The sequence below is a fragment of the Sus scrofa genome, chromosome 2 (genome assembly GCF_054392235.1).
Source record: "Sus scrofa isolate SSC_HxYL_T2T_F1_AM1 chromosome 2, Sscrofa_HxYL_maternal_Yorkshire_Landrace_v2.0, whole genome shotgun sequence".
NCBI classification, from domain to species: Eukaryota; Metazoa; Chordata; class Mammalia; order Artiodactyla; family Suidae; genus Sus; species Sus scrofa.
The window spans coordinates 107,034,068-107,055,513 of NC_139384.1; the positions used below are offsets into that span (position 1 = coordinate 107,034,068).

General features: G+C 35.7%; 1 protein-coding gene across 12 annotated transcripts in view; it reads left to right on the forward strand.

The window, feature by feature from the left end:
- Positions 1 to 21,446, forward strand: part of LOC110259421 (uncharacterized) — a 574,595-nt gene that overhangs the window by 107,109 nt on the left and 446,040 nt on the right. For 9 of the 12 annotated variants that reach the window (XR_014838267.1, XR_014838271.1, XR_014838265.1 and 6 more), the window contains exons 1-2: positions 547 to 776; positions 4,731 to 4,905. The exons of 2 other annotated variants lie outside the window; for them this stretch is intronic. Coding sequence is in view for 1 of the 10 variants with exons in the window: in XM_085014022.1 (XP_084870148.1) it covers positions 4,885 to 4,905 (21 nt within the window). In the remaining 9 variants the exon portion in view is untranslated. Of the gene's footprint in view, positions 1 to 546; positions 777 to 4,730; positions 4,906 to 21,446 lie in introns of those variants that run through there. One more of the 12 variants, XR_014838272.1, reaches the window with a different exon arrangement.

Here is a 21,446-nt window from a genome sequence, read left to right on the forward strand (position 1 = left end):
ATTATACATCTAAATACTTGTCATCTGCCTCAGATAAAAACCAGCAAGTTTCAAAGTAGTGTGATTCTGTAGGAACAAGGAGGAAATAAAGCAGTTCCTTTTTCAGTCTGGAAATTGCTTGACCACTTGGTAACATAGTAATATGTGTAACCAATGATTTTGCCTTTCATTTTAGTGGGTATTGCAGTGTCTCCCCCACATATATTGTACTTTCGACTCAACTGTGTAGTGGACATGAGTTCGCAGTGAAACTGATCTGATTCCCAGCCCCATAGGTGGGACCAGATAGGTATATATTAGGATAATTTTGTCTCCTTGACAGAGTAATTGCTTCTAGAAACTTTGGCCTAAGGCAGTTAACAACTGGCATCACAAATACTGAGCCAGGGTGGGCAAAGACCTAAGCCGGTCCAATGATAACAAAGATCAGATTATAAGAGATTCTCTCTCTCTCCCTCCCCCTCCCTCTCTCCTGAGCGTTAACCAGAAAGCATGTGGCCCCAGTAGGATTGGCAGCCTTCTCCTTGCCACAAGGATGGCCAGGCTAGTAAAATGCCTGTCAGGTGAAGTGAACAGTTCAAGAGAGTCAGAAAGAAGCAGGTCTGCTCTGATGAAACTCTGTGGCTCTTCTAATCTCTGCACACTTTACTTGCACAGTCTCATTATTTTGGTTGTTTTGAGCTGGGCATCCCATCACTTGAAGCTAAAAGCCTCCTAAGAAGTTACTGAAATTATCTCTGACTCCATTTTCTCTCTCAGCCTCCTCAACTATTCAGGTACCTAAGGCATCTGATTATTTTTCCTCAATCCTTCCTTGTTTTGTCCCCTTCCCTTGGTTTCTACTGGCTTATTTTGGGTCCTTGTGTTTTCCTATCTATACTGTTGTACCAGCTTGCTAGTTGGTCTCTCTAATTTTAATATACCTAATTAAAAAGTTTTTCAGAGGTTCCCTACTGCTTCCAGGTTAATGCTTGAATTTCTCAAAAGTCATTAGGAAAGTTTAGTTCTCTTCTACTTTTAAAATTAATCTTGAAATCTAACATAAACTGCTCGGGTTGTCTGTAATATGTATTTTATTCTCTTTAGGCCTTTGTTTATCTTCTAAAATAACTCTGACCCTTTCTGATCAAACAACTCAGCTAAAATACACTTCTTTGGTAAAGTGTTTCTTAATTGCTTTTTTCCTTTTACTTCCTACATGGCTAGTTGCTCATTTTCAGCATTCTCACGGCACTTTACACATACACACATCAACACTTTCCACATTGTGTTGTAATGATTTGTTTATAGTTTGATCTCCCTCTGGACTGTCACTCATGAGGGACAGGTCTGGACAAAGACATTTTTCCCTCCCAATTCAGCCTAAGCCTCTACACATAGTACACATTTAATGTTTGCTGAATATGTGAATAAAGGACTGAATTAGTCTTTATGGTTATTGTTTCATAACATGCAGTCACAATACACACCCATATGTACTGTCCTGAAAATTAAGACAATACAAAAGGACGTGGTATCTAACGTCTTATATTTTACCGGTTATTCTTCATGGACTTTAAAACAACTGTACATAGAATAATTGCTGAGTAGGTCTCTTAAATTTAGATTCATTTTAAAAATTGTAATTTTCATTTTTTTTTTCCAGAGAGACTTCTCTTAGTTCAGACTAAAGCAGGGCCAAAAAGACAGGAGAAGCTCTAAGTTCTACTTGTCTGTATTTACTTGGTCTAAAATAGCACTGGACTTTTGTTATATGAGGTTTTCATATGATTTGAGAAAAAAAGTTTTAACCTGCTGCTTTGTTTGAACAATGATGGCAAAAACTAAAAATAACACAAGATTCCAAATGCGTGTATGGAAATTAAAACACAATTTTAGGCAATTGCTGTAAAAACTTCCACTCTCTTTATACACCTTAGACTTAGCCGGAGCCAGATCTGCCCACAAAGGAGACGTTTAACTGATAGGTCCTCTTTATGAAAGGCCTTTTCCAGGGGCCACATCTTGGGGGGTTTGGGGAAGGGAAGTGTGTGGTTCTGTCTAAATTTCATCCAGGACTTCTCTCCCCATCTGACCCTGGAAATTGCTGCAATTTTAGCTTCCTGTGGTAGGCAGTAAAAAAAAAAAAAAAAAAAAAAAAAAAAATCAGAAATGGTAGAAATACACTTAACCAAGTACAGGGAGTTTCTAAGCTTCCTATACTAGAGCCAACTATGTATTCATAAGCAATACAACATAACACTGAATTTAACCAGGCATCCACCATAGTAATTCAAACTTCTCTCTGGATGAGCCTTAAAAATAGCTTATCATCAGGAGCTACTTTTGGTGAGATATATTTTTATTGTTCATTTTTTAAAATAAGAGAAGAAAATGACATTTATTGGTAGACTACTATTCAGAAAACATCTCTCCTAAGGAGATGTGTGAAATGAGGGGTTTTAGAACAACAGTGTGAATGGGAGGTATAGGGCAAGTCACGCCACTTGAATAGGTTGCCATAAAAAGAAAGGTCACAATGATTCAGCCAACTAAGTAGGCCCTCACTAAGAATACCACAGAGCTGCCTGTCGGACTAGGATGGCTTTGATGGAAAATGACAAATGAGATTGACAGGGGCATCTGAACCCTTGCAGCTGTTTCATTTCAGGCATTCTTCTCCAGGATGGCTACTGTGTGGATTTAAGAAGCTGCAGACAGTAGTCATTTAAGGAAATGGACACCAAGGCGAAATAATCTTAAAATGCAATCTGGAGTTAAGGGTTAGTGTGGCTAGAATGTGCGCATCCCAGCCATTCACTGCCTTAGTCCCTATCCTCTCTACTGATTTTCCTTACACCCTTCACTGGTCTGGTTCACCCTTACCTGCACCTAAAGGTAGTTTCCTAAGTACAGGTTATTTGAATGTTTTACCTTCTAAAAATCCCACACCGATGTAATATAATATATTAACCATAGGCATTGGAATAAAAACGTTTTTAATCCCATGGCTCCGCCCTTCAAATTTTGTGGCTGTGGGCAAATTCCTTACCTGTAAAATGGGAATAAAATAATGCACAATTTACAGAATTATTATAAGACATACTTGATAATGTATCTAAATAACTAGGCACAATTTGAATTCTTAATTCACTAATATTATGACAACTAATATTATGTTGGTTTTCAAACTTTATTTAGCAGTTAACCTTTTTATTTAAAAACAATCTTAGATTGTTCTATATGTGTATATACACACATATGTACATATATACACATGTACATATATATATACACATATAAACAATAGTTTAAAGTGGTATATTATTTTAATAAGTATATTTTGTAATTTCAAATCAAATTATTTTGAAAGTGAGCGAGGAAAAAAAGTAAGCTATGATGAAAAAAAAATTGGGTAAAAATAGCAATAATAACAAAACAGTTGTTGGGGATGTGCAATGCACCAAGGCTGGATTATCTCTTTAGATCTCCATACAGTCTTCAAATGCAGTTACTGTTAACACCATCCTTCCCATTTTACAGAAAAGGAAATGGGACCAAGACAACCAAATTCATTTCTCTAGATCCCATAGTGAACTAGGGTGTCCTGATTCCAATCAAATACTGTACAACTAGAGCCTGCATCCTCAGTATCTCATTGCTTCTATAGTCAAACACTATTTTACATTTTGTTTTATGTTCAGAGTATTGATAATCTTGACATAGGGATAAGTAGTGGCAAATTGTCCAAATTTAAATAGTTTCCATGAAATCTCTGAAGACTGCTTAATTATATTAATGCATAAAATTTAGAGGAGATTATTAGGGTATTTCCTTTTTAAAGTTAAATCACTGCAATTTCTAATGACTTTTCACCTCCCTTAAATGGTAAAGGCTAAATTTGCATGAATTGGCATATGGGTTTAATGGGCTTACTAGCAAATCATTAAGTCATTAGTTCATCCAAAACTGTGTTTTGAACATATGTTAGGTGATAAGTCAATTTAAATCTTTATTACTTGATGAAAAATTATTTTCAATAAATTGAAGTATAATGTTCCTTTAAATGAAATTACTACATTGTTTACTAAATATGTCCAAAGGTAAAGCTGTAGTTTTTTATTACTAGCATTCTGTATGAATCTTAAGCATAGTAATAGGGTGACTCTTCATTACTTGAGTTCATTATAATTTGAGAGATATTTAGCTACTGGGCATTTGATCCAGGGAAATTTAGAGAGTAAGTTTTTAAAAATTTCATGTAATATATTTAAACCATTAGTGATCATGGAGCAGCTAGTAAACCTCTATATTAAACACTAAAGTTTAGAATTCAGTGCCCAAATCATTACACATAACACAGGAAAACTTGTCTCAATAAAATTTACAGTTTTTATAACAAGATCCTACAATGTCTGCAAAATACTGGCAATTATGTTCTAATGAAAAAGAAAATAATGTGCATATTTTATAAGCAAGTCACTGAAGAGAGAATGTATCCCAGTTTGTGAAAATGTTTTTTTCCTTAGATACACACTGGCATTGATGTATCAGGAATATCCATTTCTGTGTGTGTATATATGTATGTGTCTGTCTGTCTGTCTGTCTATCCTGTCTCTTACCTGAGTTGGAGTTTTGTGTCTGTTAGCCCTGATTTATGTTCTACTACTTTGAGTTATTTTTTTATACCCTTGTTCTGTTATACATATTCATAAAATTAGCTTTTGCTGCCTTTTATTTTCTCATTCTAGTAACCCTTGAATACCTGTTATAAGTGATTCTCAAAATGGAATACCTACAAGAATCATCTGAGGAACTTGTAAAACGTGTTGATGTCCAGATCCCATCTACAGAAATTCTGACTCTGCAGGATTGGGCTTGAACCCCAGAATCTGCATTTTCCAAATGTGCTCCTTTGATTCTGATGTAAGTGGTCTTCTGAGCACACTTTTGGGAAATTCCTGCTGGCATGAATGTGTAAAAATGCCATGAAAATGTAGATCGACATATTACATACATGTATATGTTGTTTTTCCAACACTAAAAAATATTGAAGTACGGCCATTTCAAACTGAATGATATCAAAATGAATGATATCTTATATGAGGCAAATAACTTCTAATTTGTGCATCTTGTAAAATAGAGGAGGAAGAGGCAGGAAAAAAAGTTGAATGTGATTGTACAGGATGGGTGCTATAAATTAGTTATACATAGAAATGTATCTTTTTATCTAGAAACTTAAAATGATTAAATGGTGACCTAGTAATTTTTCTCTTCTGTTTATCCCTGACCATTCTCCATTTCCCTCCTCCCACTCAAATATTATAAAAAGTGAATGAAGGGCTACGATCCCATAAAGTAAAAAATAATATAGAGAGATGAGGAACACCTTATTATAGTTCAGTGGAGATTTCTAGATACTACGTTGTATAAGTATTGATTCTATTAGGTTTTCAAAATTAGTATAAATTTAGAATTTAACTTTCTTAGGATAAGTTAAATATTTTCCTAGGATTTGAAACACCCTCTTATTTCTTTCCACAGGTTTTTTTTTTTTTTTGTAATAAACAGCTCCAATCTGATTAAATATATATCAGAACACACCATATCAGAATGCTTAGGTGATATCAAACTAAGATCATATTTCCACTGAATTCATAACTTTAGTGTTGAAATATTAAACACTGAATTCTAAACTTTAGTGTTTAGAATTAAAATAAAGACAAAAGCTCTGTAAGTACAAAAATCAAATATGTTTTTCTAAATAGAAAAAAATTCATATATTATGCCTGTTTCTTAACCAATTTTATTACATGTTGCATTGATAAATGTTAGTGAAACCATGAGGAAAAATTTGGAATTTATGAATTAGATGAGATTCTAACAACGTCTCTCATCCAGTGGTTTTTAAAATTGAGCTGTTATTCTGAGCTCTCAAATAATAGAGAAAATGTTTAATAATATTTAAATCAAACTGACTAGGTTGAGTTCATCTGCGCAATGGGGAACATTTCTCTTGCCATAAATTAGCTTAAATTATTTTTTATAGAGACTAGATTTTCTTCACAACCACACTGCTTTTTTTTTTTTTATATTGCCTTTTGGCTTTTATTCTGAGGCAGACCCTTTTTAATTTAAACATGATCTGTTGTATTTACTCTGAATGCCAGTATATTGTGTATTACCCACCAAGTGACTCTTTCTTTCTGCTATTCAGAATTAAATAAACCAAGACGCAACACATGTCCTAAAACCACAATAGTTTATTTATAAGAAGAAAGACAGCCCATCAAACTTTCCACAGGAATTTAAAAAATCCAATGGGGACTCAAAGCCTTTACTTTCTTTCCATTCATATAATTTTGGTTTTGGCTTAACACTTAGCACAATATTCACTTCAAAAGAATATCCCTTGCATTTAAAGTAAACAATCATTGTTCTACACAGACTTTTAATTTTTCCCCTTCTGCCCTTTGCCACTTTTCTTCTCTTGTTCCAATTCTTTGCTAGCATTATATCCAGAGTATGCCAGATATAAACTCCCTTTTTAGTTTATATTTTGATATGAAGACTAACTCATGAAAGATCAAATTGTTACATTTTGTTTCATTTCCAACTACTCTTGACATCTATAGTTTCTTAACATTTTAAAATGATACTTTGATTATAGGGGATGAGATAGGACAAAATAACTGCAATTAGAATGAAATAGATTCTGGCTTTAGAAAGGAAAATTCAGTTTGAACATGATGCAAGGCAATGAGGTTTCATTTTGGGTTCAAATTCTTTAGGACTGTGTAAGCCAAAACATATGATCTAGGGTGGCCTTAGTCTCATCCAAAGTTGATCTCATAAAATACGTTCAAACTTCACTGTAAGAGACATGGTTACTAATGGCCAAGTGAGGGTCAATAGTAAATGTCCATAAATTGCAAAGTCTTTTTTCTTACTCTTCTGCCTCAGGAAGTTTACAAATTGTGGATCTATATATGCTTTGAATACTAAGTCTAACTGTAACATATACAGGTTCTTTCTTTTTCCAGCCTGTTAAAGACATGAACAATTGAAAATTTACTTCACTTTCACAGTTACATTGGAAATTCTGAAATCCTACATTTCTTATTGAGAAATCATATTCAGTCATCACAATATATGTGATATAGATAGCATCTTTTGCCAAAACACAAGGACTTGCCAAATGAACAGAGAGTTTGTTTTTATGATGAAAGTGTTAAAATCATGAATTTTCTTCACACCCCCCCCCCCACGTTATTGACTGTTGTGGAAGGTACTGTGCTAGGTGGAAGATAACATAGTCTTGGCCCTTAGGCAGTTCACATTTCTGCGGTTTATTCTTCTTTGCAGGTAATAACCAAAGTCAGATACTCTCTATATTATTATTCTGTTCCCAAATGCCTTTTGCAAAGAAAATCTTATACACATTAGAATAGGTAATTTATAAATATATACCTTATTATGGAATATGAATATATAAACACAACCTTAGCACTTAGAATTTTAAAATTCTAGTGTTGCATATATCCATGCATGCTATATGGAAGTTCTGTGTGTATGGTACATATGAATATTTTCCCCAGTGTATTTTAAATTGACACATACGTATGGGCCAACCTTGCCCTCTTGCTCTTATTGATCTATCTGAAGTCATGATAATAATGCAATAAAAGAGAAATATGAATAGCTAAATACCACTGAAATAATGGGAGCTTGTACTCTTGTACAGAAAGAAGTCATAGAGTACAGAAAAAAAAAGACTTCTTTGAAGCAGCTACTATATTTGCTGTGACTTTGCTTCTAGCTGTTTTTACCTGCAGCCAACACTTTTGTGTTTCTTAGGAAATCCAGTATGTTATTCCCAGTTGTCTGTTATATGCAAAATTTAGCTATCTGCACTCTGGTTTTCTCACCTGAAAAATGGTGCTGATACTCATCATTCAGTCTAAGCAGTACAAATTTTTACAGTTAACTACTCTGAAATCAGATTGACTCGTACAGTTGGTGGAATGTCATGATTTAATTGTTGACACTTTTTCCCCCCTTTCTGCCAGCACAGTGCCTGGCAGAAATTATCAATTACCATATAATGTGCCTAATGGAACGTTGCTTAAGGTTGAGTCTGTGAGAGGGCAGTGTTGTGTGTGTTCTTGGGAAAACCAAAAGACTTTGGTCTCTGTTCTTATAAAACACAGTTTGAGTGGAGGTAGTTAATTGCTCTTCTTCGGTAGATTCTAAGCTTCCTAAAAGTAGAAATTGAGTCTTTTATTTTTAGCAACTATTTGACTCTCATAAATGTGGTTTATATTCAGTAGATTGTTTGTGAAGCATATAATCCCTTCCTTATTTACTTAATCTTTTATATTGGCAAAATAAGTATTATAGTCTTATAATTAGTAGTTGGAAAATAATTATTGGTGTGGCCTCATAATAAATAAATATTATTTCTACTTAGTCAAGCTTTCCTAAAACTTTTACAAGTTTTCCCTTTAGCAAACACATTTAAAATTTCCTTCCATTAGTTCGGTATCTGTGAAACTGTGACCTAAAGGAGGAATTGAATATCAAATAAATTTACTTATACATTTAATGAAGTTTCTTCGGTAGATCTCAAGCATAGAATCAGATCCATCTTAATGACTGATGGGTTTCTTACATTTGTTATAAACCTTTAGCATATATGTACATTGATGTTCCCTCCTTTTCCCCTAGCTTTATCAAAGGCCTGGGAATGCTGGGTAATCTCATATTGTTATTGTGCACATTTTACCATTGCATCTATTGATTCCACATGATTCGTCCAAGAAATCACTCCAATACAAACATCTTCTTTAGGAGAAGGCAGCAATTCCATCAATTTATACAAGGAAACATAAAAAAATGTGCCTTCTGCAGACTCTTACTGGACCTAAGGGTTGTTAAACTCAGCAAGCCAGGGCCTACAAAAAGAAAGCTGAGGATATGTGAAGGCAACTCCAAGCTTGGAATAATGAAGAAAAATATATTGGAATGGGAAGGAACATGCTGGTAGGTTTGGCAATGAGGATGAGAGAGTTTCTAATTCTTATACATCTAGGACTAAAAAACTATCTTTTAATAAAAGACCATATGCCAAAAACTGTATCAGGTTTTGTTGGTCATTTGGTCTCTATAGTGACAATTCTACCACTTTGGCTTAATTTGCAGTCACAGACTATGTTTAAAAAATGCACATGACTGTGTTCCAATAAAACTTTATTTATAAAACCTGTGAGAGGCAGGGGGCCAGAACTGGGCTTTGGGTCATAGTTTGCTTACTCCTGTTATACCAGAAAATATTATTACCACATTTTAATGTATTTATTAATGTATATTGAGCACCTATTACTTGCTTGCTACTCTGATATTTAGGAAATTCCAAATTACTCTTGTTTTCCCATATAGAAGATTCTACCTTTTGTTCATCTTTCCACTTGGCTCATAGTTGTATGTCTTGTTTTGTTCTCAGGTTGTCTCTTTTTCCCCATGACAAGCATTTTTATACAAGAGCTAGCCCCCAATAACTCAAACATGCATTTGAGCCTTAGATCTTGAGATAGTAAACTTCATGTTTGATGAGCTCTTTAGAAAAGTTGGACTTAACAAAGTGAGAAGAGAGAAAACAGATGGTGTCATTGTGATAAAACACACTTGTCATGTCTAAGTTGGATTTCCTTCCTTTCCACCTACACAGTTGCTGTAAGAAGACCAGGGAGTTGTGTCCTGCAGGATAGTTGAAACTAAAAGTGGGTTTTAAATTGGGATACCTGGGACCATGTATCCCAATTTATTTTTTCTCTTTCTCTTTGGCAGGGGTACTTGTGTCTACAGTAAAAAAAAGTTTGCATTTTTAATACCTTTCTGAGACCCTTTACTTTGTCTTAGAACCCATAGCATTCTACAAGTGGCTCAGAATAGGGAGTCAACAATGTCTGTTAAAATAATTGACACCATTGTATTATGCAAGGCCTCTGAGGCTTGCCCTTGCCTCATATGTCTTTAATGTATACCATGACACCAGATATGAATTCTGCTTTTTTAAAAAAGAAGTCTTCATCATGTTCACTGCACTGTCCTTCCAGCTGGGTTAGAGAGGTAGAGGCAAATTGGAAGTTCTGTTACATCCCTACAAAATGTATAAGTACTTATGGCTTCAAATTTTCCACAGAATTACAAATCATTATTTCTCTCTGGAGCACTCCTTCAAACTTAAACAATACTAAAATTCTTTAAAAGTCAAAAAATTTTTTATTCATGTAATACACTGTTAAGCATTATATATTTTTTTGTTCCTTTTCTGTCTACTACTGTTTATGCATTAGATACTAGTATTGTTTCTATGATTAGATACCTCTCAGGCATTTGTCTTAAATTAAGTTTCCATATGTTTAAGGCAGTGACTTACTAATGCAGAATTTTGGCATTCTTATGTATTTTATTCCATTACAAAATTCTATAGCATCTGTAATTATTTAATGATCAAAACAGTTACTTGATCTTGTCAATATTGCTGATTCTAACTAACATATGAAAATGGAGATGTCCTTTTTTCTGTTTCACATGTTAATTATCACACTAAATTGAAAAACAGAATAAAAAAAGTTTTCATTCTCAAATAATTATTGCTTGTCATCCCAACCTGAGAAGCATTGAGCTAGGTGGGGAAATATTACTTTTCCAAAGATAAAAACTCAATTTACACTTAGCATTTGGAATTCTTCTCATAAGAAACTCACCTGAAAGTTAGTAATCATCGTAATTTCTATGTCTCTAACAAGAGAGAACAGTTTCAAGAGCTCTGGGTCTATCTGGCTTGGTGACCCTTGGATTTTAGTTGAAACAACCTATGAAAAATACCTATTAAGGACTCTAGGACATTTTCTGGAGGCTTAATAATAACAGTTTCACAATATTTCATCAATACTGAGACATATTTCCACATTTCACTTAACATTGCTGTGATGAGAATGTCTTTTATAGTTATTAGCACTTAATATTAGATGAAGTGGAGTATTTAAAATATAACAATTACTATTTATTGAACATATACTATATCTAAGCCACTGTTTTAGGCATTTTATACAAGGCAGCTTTTTAAACTTATGGAATCTTAAAAATGAGAGATGAAAAAGAGATATCTACAGAGGTAAATAGCTTGCCTAAGTCACAAGGTTAGTAAGTGGCAGAGCTAAGATTCATATCTGGATCTGTCTGATTCTAAGGTCCATGCCCTTGAACACTCTGTTATATTTCTGACATGGCAAAGGAGAAAAAAAGAAAATGGTTATGTGGATATAGGGGTGCTTCTCAGAACCAATGAAAGGGAATGCAATTTAATTCTTAGGAAAAGATGGACCAGGAATTAGAACTATGTCAGGCTTTTCTTAGCTTTCTCTTTGTTGTGTCACTTCTTCCTGAACAGATGCTTTCTTCTTCTTTCTGCAGGCTGGCTTTCTCTACTTTGCCACATGGTAGAAATTTGCCTTTTACATCATCCGACCTATTTAAAATAGCTTAGCATCCAATAGCTGTGGAAAAGGAAGGAGGGAGTTGCTCTATACTAATGTGAGCATTGGTGTACACTGCTGTCAGTTGAAAGCAGAGAATGAGCAACTGTTAGGTCGTCAAATGGTTAGATACTCCAGAAGTGGTGGGGTGCATACTCAGTGTGGTGCACACTCTCACAAAATGCATAGGAATGTGTGTAGTTGATTCTTACTTTGGAACAAGCCAGTCTTCCTTTGGTGCAGCTAACTCTTGGTACAAAGTTCACTCCGTAACTTGGATAAGCACTCATGGTCTCTTTCTGATGCTTGCTACTATTTGAAGCAGCATCTGCCAATAAATAACATGGAAAATAGTGTTTTCTATTTTGAGGAAGCAGAGATGACTGTGAAGTTAGAAAAGCATGATGGGCACTTTGGACCCTAAACCTTGCTCTAAAGTGTTTATAGAGTTTAGATGTGCAGAGAAGAGAGAGACCAATTAAGGTGGGTGAAAATCAGCCTTATTTGCTGAAAAGCATTATAAATATGCTGGGCATAGCCAGGAATAAATAAACAGGTAAGGGAGGCTATCTTTTATAGAGACCTGAAAGTTGTTTGGATATTAGTTTGTAACAGACTGAATAGAATCGTGACAAAGACTGCATAGCTATTTTTTTTTTTTTTTTTTTTTTTTGCCGCTGCTAGGCACATTTTCCAATGTCCTTTGCAATTACCTTGGTCATGTGACTGATTTTGATCAATGGAATGTGAATGGGAAGCCTGACTCACAAAAACTTCCTATGTGATCCTCCACTTTCTCTTTCCCATTTGCTGATTTAATTTTGTACCCACATTGAAAATCATAGAACCTCTTTCCATATTGTTCCTGAATGATTCCATGAAGCAGAGCCTCTTCTCTAGTTTCAGTTAGAATTTACATGAATCAGAAGTAAATTGCTATTGGGAGTAGCACTGGAAAGGGCTGTTAGAGGAGCCAGCCAATACAAGAACCCAATGGTCCAGGCTAAGTGTTCGACTTTTATTGCATAAGCCTAACAAGGCTTTTGAGTAAAAAGCCAGCAGAATGAAGTAAATGTTTTAATAAGATTGGTGTGACAGAAGGGAGCAGGACAGCTAGAAGCAAGGAGAGGCCTGAGTTACTAGATGAAGGCAATTACTCCAAAAGCCAGACAAAAAAGAATCAAGCGGGTCAAGCCACACAAGGACAAAGGAAGAGCGTTTCATGCAGTGGATTTCAAAATTACCCAAATCTCAGCAATGCCAAGAGGCTAAATCTTAAGAAAAGGCCAATGACTGATGGGTACAGACGAGTAGTGATTTTTTAAATGCTGTCATCATTGAAGTTATAAAGACAGAAAAAAGATTATGGTGGATTAAGGAAAAAATTTAAATGCAGTTTTGAATTAAAAATTGTTTCACAAATTTTCAAATCCATTAATATCCATACAGCCACTGGATGGTTTCAACAAGTCTCTAGGACAGTGCTGGTCACTATAAAATATTCTCATATTGTCTCCTCTTCTTCCTCCTTCCTCCATTATAACAAACACTCATGGGTACTAGTCCTCCCCTTCCCACAGAGATGACCTTAGACTTCATCTCAACACTAGGCTTCAGATAATAATCCCCAACTCATTAGAGGTGGCAGTTGGACTTGTACTTCTTAACTGTATGTTTTGTGTAATCTTAGAAATTTTACCTTTTTGAGGGTTGTGAAAGAAAAATTAAGGAGAAGCAATACAAATACTACTTAACTATGTATGATTGGGTTGTGTTACAAGTTTCTCGAACCACAGCAGTGAAAATTTATCATTAATTCTGGATTAATTTCTTACCAATCATGCATTTTCTTACATCAATTTCCTCCTCAATTGGTACCATTATTATTCCATTGTCTTTCAGTATTATGCTTTAGGGTCACTCATTTCTTTATGATTTTCATCACTATTATTTAATGATAACATTTACATAGAATCTTTTCTTTGAAGAATCCTTAAATATGCTGTACTTCAGGTAGTTCAGTAGATTAAAGGAAAACTATTTGAACTCCTCTAATTTTTTTTCCCTCTTACGGGTTTCTCTGTATTGGACTTAGTTTGAGCTGTGGGCACTTGGCCAGCTGGAAGTTGGACTGATTTCTGTAAGTGGAGCCACGGCCCTTATAAGTTAGTGTAGCATTTCAGTGGTTTTCTGTTTCCCATTAGGCATTTAAGAAAAGCACTCAAATGTGATCTATGTTTTGTAACATACTTTCTGTATAACATTGGTAGCCCCAGGAACGGTTATAGGAAGATGGGAAGCACAATTAAATGGTATTTTTTTCAGAGGCATAGACCCATGTGACTACCTTGAGCTTTATTTAAAAGCTTCTGTGCCATGTGAGAAGACCTAGGCTTCCACTATTATCACCTATTATAACCATAGTAATGATTATTTTTCACAGATTAACAACTGGTCACTTGGTGGGAAAAAGAATAAGATAAGGACAAGATATAAAACCTGAAGGTTTACCCAGAAAGAAGCACTATGACAAGAACATTTTTAGGGCTCAATATATGTATATACTTATTTTCCGAATTTTGGTTGGGCCAAGAAATGAGAATTTTTTTTTTTCTTTTTAAGGCTGCCTCTGTGGCATATCCAAGTTCCTGGGCTAAGGGTTGAATAGGAGCTGCAGCTGCTGGCCTAGGCCATAGCCACAGCAACACTGGATTTGAACCGCATCTGCAACCTATGCCACAGCTTTCAGCAACGCCAGATCTTTAACCCACTGAGTGAGGCCAGGGATCAAACTCTGATCCTCATGGACATTATGTTGGGTTCTTAACACACTGAGCCACAATGGGATCTCCCAGAAAATTCTTGAATGGGGTCAGATTACATGAAGATATTTAAAAATTAGATAAAAGGCAGGTCATAGCATCTCTTTTGTTTAGAGTAGGCCATTCTTAGTTAAATTTTGTTGACAAAATGAGATAATAGTTAACATTTATTGGGTGTTTACTAAATCAGGCATGGTTTGTTGTAAATGCATTTTGTATATTTTGTATGTATTATGCATTATCTTTCAAGGTGGAAGCAATTTAAATTAATGAAATTATTAAGCATTCTTTAAAAGAACATTTTTAAAATAATAGTATGCTTAATAATACACATAAAACTTTAAGACAATTGCTTCTCACTTAAACATAACCCTAAGTTATTCCAACCTCTTGTTCTAGCTTATTGAAATCACTGGACTCTTAGGACTCTTCCGTCTTTCATTACTTTCTGTCAGCTAGGCTTATTTGTGTGTGTGTGTATGTATACATGTGTGTTTTACATACTAACTGTGGAAGTTAAGGAAATGCATTTGTCTAAAGAAAAAAATTACCTTAAAGATACATGTTATGAATTTCATTGTCAAGAGAAATCTTAAATAAAATTTAGAGATACTTCTTTTTTAAAAATTTAAAATTATTATTGGCCATGCCCACAGCATGTGGCAGTTCCCAAGTCAGGCCTCGAACCTGAGCCACAGCAATGACAATGCTGAATCCTTAGTCACTAGGCCACCAGGGAACTCTCTAGTTTTAGAGATATTTCTTATTTCTTAATTCCATATAGATTTTGTTAATTGAAGTATATTTGACTTACAGTATTATACTAGTTTCAGGTGTACAACACAGTAATTTGATATGACTAATATTGTTAGTGTTATAATTAATGTTGATTCTATTCCCAATGCTATACATTATATCTTTGTAACTTATTTTATACTTAGTTGTTTGTATATCTTAATCCCCTTCATCTGTTTGCCTACCCTACCCTTCTCACTGCTGGTATCCACTAGCTTGTTCTCTGTATCTGTGAATCTGTTTCTGTTTTGTTATAATTGTTCATTTATTCTTTTAGATTCCACATATAAATAAAAATACAGCATTTGCCTTTCTCTGACTTATTTCACTAAGCATTATATCCTTCATATCCATACATGTTGTCACAAAGGCAAAATTTCATTCTTTTTTATGGACAGGTAATATTCCAGTGAAAATATATACCTCATATTCTTCATCCATTCATATGCTGATGGAAACTTACGTTGCATGTATATCTTGGTTCTTGTAAATAATGCAGCTGTGACCATTGGGGTGCATGTTATCTTTTTAAATTAGTCATTTTGTTTTCTTGGGATAAATATCCAGAAGAGGAATTGATGGATTATATGGCAGACAAGTTTTTAATTTTTTGAGGAATCTCTATACTGTTTTCTATAGTGAGTTTACCAATTTACATTCCCACCAGCCATACACTAGGGTTCTCTTTTCTCCTCATTCTCACCAACACTTATTATTTCTTATCTTTTGGATAATAACCATTCTGACAGGTGTGAGATAATACTTCATGGTTTTGATTTGCATTTCCCTGATGATTAGTAATGTTGAGTGTCTTTTCATGTGCTTATTGGATATCTGAACACAGATTTTTATTATTTGAAGAATAAACATTAAAAACACATTGTTTCTGATGCTTATTAGGTACTTTGGTAGAATAATAGGTATCCAGATTTTGTTGAATTACTTTTTGGAGCTTTTTTTTTTCTCACATGAAGAAAAGCAAAATGTCTAGATTTTCAACATACCATCTATCATTTGTAATATTTTCACGCTTAAAAGTTGCAACTCCTTATTTTCTGGTGTTGCATTTTATATAGCTTTTTTTTTCTCTCTCCTGGAATTAGTAGAAATTACACTTTGGTAACATTGTTATGTGCACAGATCCTTTTTTTTTGTGTTTGTTTTTACAAAGCATAGCTATATAAATTACTTAGACATGTTTTAAAAAGAGATTGGTTCCTGGAAGAGTTGGTCTTTAAAATAATGTTGAAATGACACATGAACCTTAAGAGAGTAACACTTTGTTTTAAATACATGTCTGATTATGAATGGAGGTACATATGAATGCAATGCTGAATTTCAGGTTTTTAGGGACTGTTTGAGAGGGAGGGAGTTCAGTTCCCATCTCCAGTACTATTACCCCAGTCCAGGTTAGAGAAGAGCTTTTCCTTCTGAGAAATTGTAACTTCATTCTAACCTGGTGTGTATAAATGTGGATTCATATGTTGCTTCTGGTAATCACATCTTCCAAATAGATTTTACATTATCCTAAAACTATGGTGAGCTCCCTCCTCCTGTGGACCAAGTTTAGCAAAGATGGTTTGGGTAGTAACTTCCTAATTATTTTTCAATTCCTTGGGGACTGGATATCATAGACAAGCACTTCTTAAACTTTAGTATCTATATGAATCACTGGGGAAGCTTGTTAAAAATGCAGAACTTCCTTCCTTCCTTCCTTCATTTATTTATTTATTTATTTAATGTCTTTTTAGGGCTGCACCCACAGCATATGGAGGTTCCCAGGCTAGGGGTCTTAATTGGAGCTATTTCTACTGGCCTATGCCAGAGCCACAGCACTGCCAGATCTGAGCTGTGTCTGCAACCTACACCATAGCTCATGGCAATGCCGGATCCTTAACCAACTGAGTGAGGCCAGGGATCGAACCTGCAACCTCATGGTTCCTAGTCAGATTTGTTTCCTCTGTGCCATGATGGGAACTCCAGAACTTCCTTTATGTTCCAGCAAGCAAGGGCCTGACTGTAAACTCAGAAGAATCTGCCTTTGGAGTGTCTTCCTTGGAATTTACTCTCTCCCTTCGATATCTGGCACCAGCCCAGGTTCAAGCCAGGACTGGAAAGTGCATGGGCCCTGTCCCTGTTTCCCCTCTTGCATGCTCTCCAGACCTGTACCAGCCCTTTCAGACCTCAGTCAACCAGATGCTAGAACAGCTCTGAGGCTTACACATACTGGATCATCCAGGGACCCCCAGCCAAGCTGGTTCCAAGAGAAAGGCCTGTCAAATGGATCACTCTTACTGGCCAAAGTAGAATTTCTCTCTCAATATCTGGTAATTTGGGACTTCTAGAATAGTCCCAAAACTGATACAGCTGATTCAAGGTAGTTCAAATTGTTTATATAGCTGGGTGCCTGCAAAAAAATTTTATTAGGATCCCAAACACCTTAAAAGTAGCCCTCTCTTGATCATCGTCATGTACTTCAAAATGGAGTGACTAAGTGAAGTAAGTCAGAAAGAGAAAGACAAATACTGTATGATTTCACTTATATCTAGAATCTAATATATGGCACAAATGAACCTTTCCACAGAAAAGAAAATCGTGGACATGGAGAACAGACTTGTGGTTGCCAGGAGGGAGGGGGATGGAGTAGGAGGGACTAGGAATTTGGGGTTAATAGATGCAAACTATTGCCCTTGGAATGGATAAGCCAGGGGATCCTGTTGTATAGGATGGAGCATGATAATGTGATGGAGCATGATAATGTGAGAAAAAAGAAGGTATACATGTGTGTGTGACTGGGTCACCTCACTGTGCAGTAGAAAATTGACAGAACACTGTAAATCAGCTGTAATGGGAAAAATAAAAACATTATAAAAAAAGACAAAAAGAATTAAAATAATTAAATAATCCCCAAACAGCTCCCCTCCCAGGAGGGGCAGTCCTTCAGGGACAGCTGGGACAACACACTAGAACTACCAGGCTCCTCTCTTCACTGGCCCCTCTCCTTCATCTCTGCAAAATTCAGCTTTGCTTGCTCCTACTGCAGATTTTTCTCTGTACTCTGGAAGACAAGGTATGAACCGCTATCAGCCCTCCTCCCAGGGCTTCACCACATGGGAAGGAGTGGCCTTCAGCCTCAGTTGCAGGCATAAGAGGGCCTCGGGGGAGAACCTTCCTTGGCCCTGCTTAAGTCAGATTTGCCCTCTTCCCACCACCAACCACCATGGCAGGAGGGAGTGTATTGCAGTATATTTCCACTCTGCATGGGCTGTGGCTTTCCCAGTCTGCATCAAGTCAAGAAAAGAAGATAAACAATGAAGACTGGATATTGATACTTATTGCCAAGCACAACTTTTTCAACCTTTTCACCTTCAGTTTAAAAATTACTGTTATTTCCAAAATTATCCCTTTATTCCAGGATTCTGTTCCTATTGTTCACAGGGGAAAAATATTTGTCTATATGTAGCCTTTTCAAAACTAATTTTTATTGATCAAGAGATTAAATATTTTAAAAGAGTGGCCAGGAATGGATAAGCAATGGGATCCTGCTGTTACTTCTGGGAACTATGTGATGGAGCATGATAATGTGAGAAAAAAGAATATATACATGTATGTGTGACTGGGTCACCTTGCTGTGCAGTAGAAAATTGACAGGACATTGTAAATCAGCTATAATGGAAAAAATAAAAATCATTACAAAATCCCCCCCCCAAATGGAATGAATAATCCATAAATCTTACACTCAAATTGGATGTAAATGCTACAAGAATGGAGTGGAGACAGGAGATAACTCCCATCTTGATCTTGGGCTCAAGGTTTTCCTGGCAACCAAGTGAGATAAGCAAAGTCATGATATAAGCCACCAGGATGGCAGCCTCTGATGATGCATTTTTTCAGGTGGCACTTTCAATTTTGACCACAAAAGAACCCAGCATCACATTTCTCTGGAGGTTTCAGCATTTCTTAACTCTTTTTCTGTTATACTGACACCACAATGTGTGCTCCATATGTGAAAGCAGAGTTAAATCAAAAGCTTCCTTTTCCCTACAGAAGTCTGTACTTACTATATTGGGCTATAACTGTGATATCAGAAGGTAAAACTACATGAGTAATACAATCTGACATGCTGAATCATAATTGGGTACAAAGCAAATACATTGCTTCTGAAAATGACACCTAAAAACATCATTCCTAACCACTAAATTATGCTTCTAATATTATTTTAGAAATCCTTTGACTCTTAATCTAACTTGAAAGTGTGCTTTCTTTTCCTCTTCCAGCAGAACAGGGCTAAGGAACAAAAGAAGAGTGTCATAGTTGGGATCACCCCTATAATTAGAAGGTTGTTGAAAGATAAGGCGTTTTAGATGGAAACATCACAGTTAAGGAAATATGACTGAAAACACTCCAGCCTCATAAGAGGCCTACCTAGATTTTATCACCAGCTGTGCCATTTGCTCACTGAACAGCTTTGGATTGGTAAGACAAGCCACCTCACTGGGCCTCCATTTCCTCGTTTATAAATGGAGACTAGACTAAATTATTGGAAGCCTCCTTTCTGTTCCAAAATCTATGAGAAAAAGTCCTTCAGATAATCACTTGCCTTTCTGAGCAAGTATAGGCTCAGCCTCAAGATTTGGTCCCAGTAAAAAAGGGGGCTAGAGCTGGGGAACCAATTAATATGGCAGTTCTCTGGGACCTCATCTTCCCACATAGTATTTTAGCTTTGGTCTCCAGTCAACTTGGTTGGATGATACTGGGTTTAAATGTTGGAAAATTAGATCGTTTTACCTTTCTGGTTTTTACCGCATGTTTTGTCCCTAGAGACTGCTTTAAAGACCAAGATAGACATTTAAGGCCTCTCTTTATCTTTCATGTCCCTTAACTACCACCACAGTCCCCACCATCATCATCACTTGGAATCTGGATACCTTCCTTTCTCTATGTGCTACTCTTGTCACCTCCCATCCAGAACTCATTCTCCAGACAGTGATCAGAGTGAACCTGCTATGTCTTTTCTTTGCCCACTCTTGGGGATACTGAACTTGTTCTTCCCCCAGCTCTGTGCCCTGGAGTGCTGACTTCTGTGGAATTATATGGGCTTCCTAACCTTTTGGCTTCTGTTAGGTTTCTATTGGGGAGGTACTGGCTGGAGATGGGTGGAAGGAAAGGGAAAGTAGATAGGATATTTATTACAGAGGCTCCTTTCCTTCCAGGGCTGCTTGGCAGGGGCAGTGAATCTCTCCTTGAAGGCCCAAGATCTGCTTTGTGACCCTCCAACTCTTACTCTTTTTCAAGTTCTGGGAAATTTTCTCGTGTTGCCTCTTCAGTTGTAGGAGCAGTAAAGCTCCTCCACTGTTGCTAACTCCACTACACTTCAAACTCCTTTGCTTTCCCCCCTTAACCCTATTGTTATATTTATAAATAGTCCCTTTATGAAATTCTCCTTAATGAAAACATATGAATATGTCATCTACTTTTTTTCCATGTCCTTGACTGGTTACAGGAAAGAAAGATATAATTCACATACCACAGAAATTTTACCATTTTAAAGGGCACACGTTAGTGATTTTTAGTATATTCAGAAGTTGTGTAACCATCATCATCTAATTCCAGATTATTCTTATCATATTAAAAAATAATCCTGTATCCCTTAGGGGGTACCCATCATTTCTCCCTAATCCCACTTCCTGGCAGCCACTAGTGTATTTAATATCTCTATTCAGGATATAAGTAGAATCATGTATGACCTTTTTGTCTTTTTTTTTTCCATTAAGCACAGTGTTTCAAGGTTCATCCATATTGTAGCCTGTATCAGCACTTCACCCCCTTTTATGACCTAATGATACTCCATGTTTTGATATACCACATTTTGTTTATCCATTTATTGGCTAATGGATGTTTAGGTTGTTTCTACTTTTTGGCTACTATCAATAATGCTACTATAAACATTTATGTGCAAGTTTTTGTATGAACATATGTTTTTAATTCTCTTTGGTATATAACCAGGAGTGGAATTGCTGGATCATATGATAACTTCCTACTTAACTTTTTGAGAAATTGCCAAGCTGTTTTTTATAGTGGCCAAACCATTTAACATTTCACTAGCACTGTATGAGGATTATACTTTCTCTATATCCTTTTCAGTACTTGTTATTTTTCATTTTTTAAGTTACAGCCATATTAGTGAGTGTAAAGTGGTATCTCATTTTGTTTTTGATTTGTGTTTGCCTAATAACTAATGATGGTGAACAGCTTTTAATGTACTTAACAATTTGTGTAATTTCTTGGGATAAATGTCTATTCAAATTCT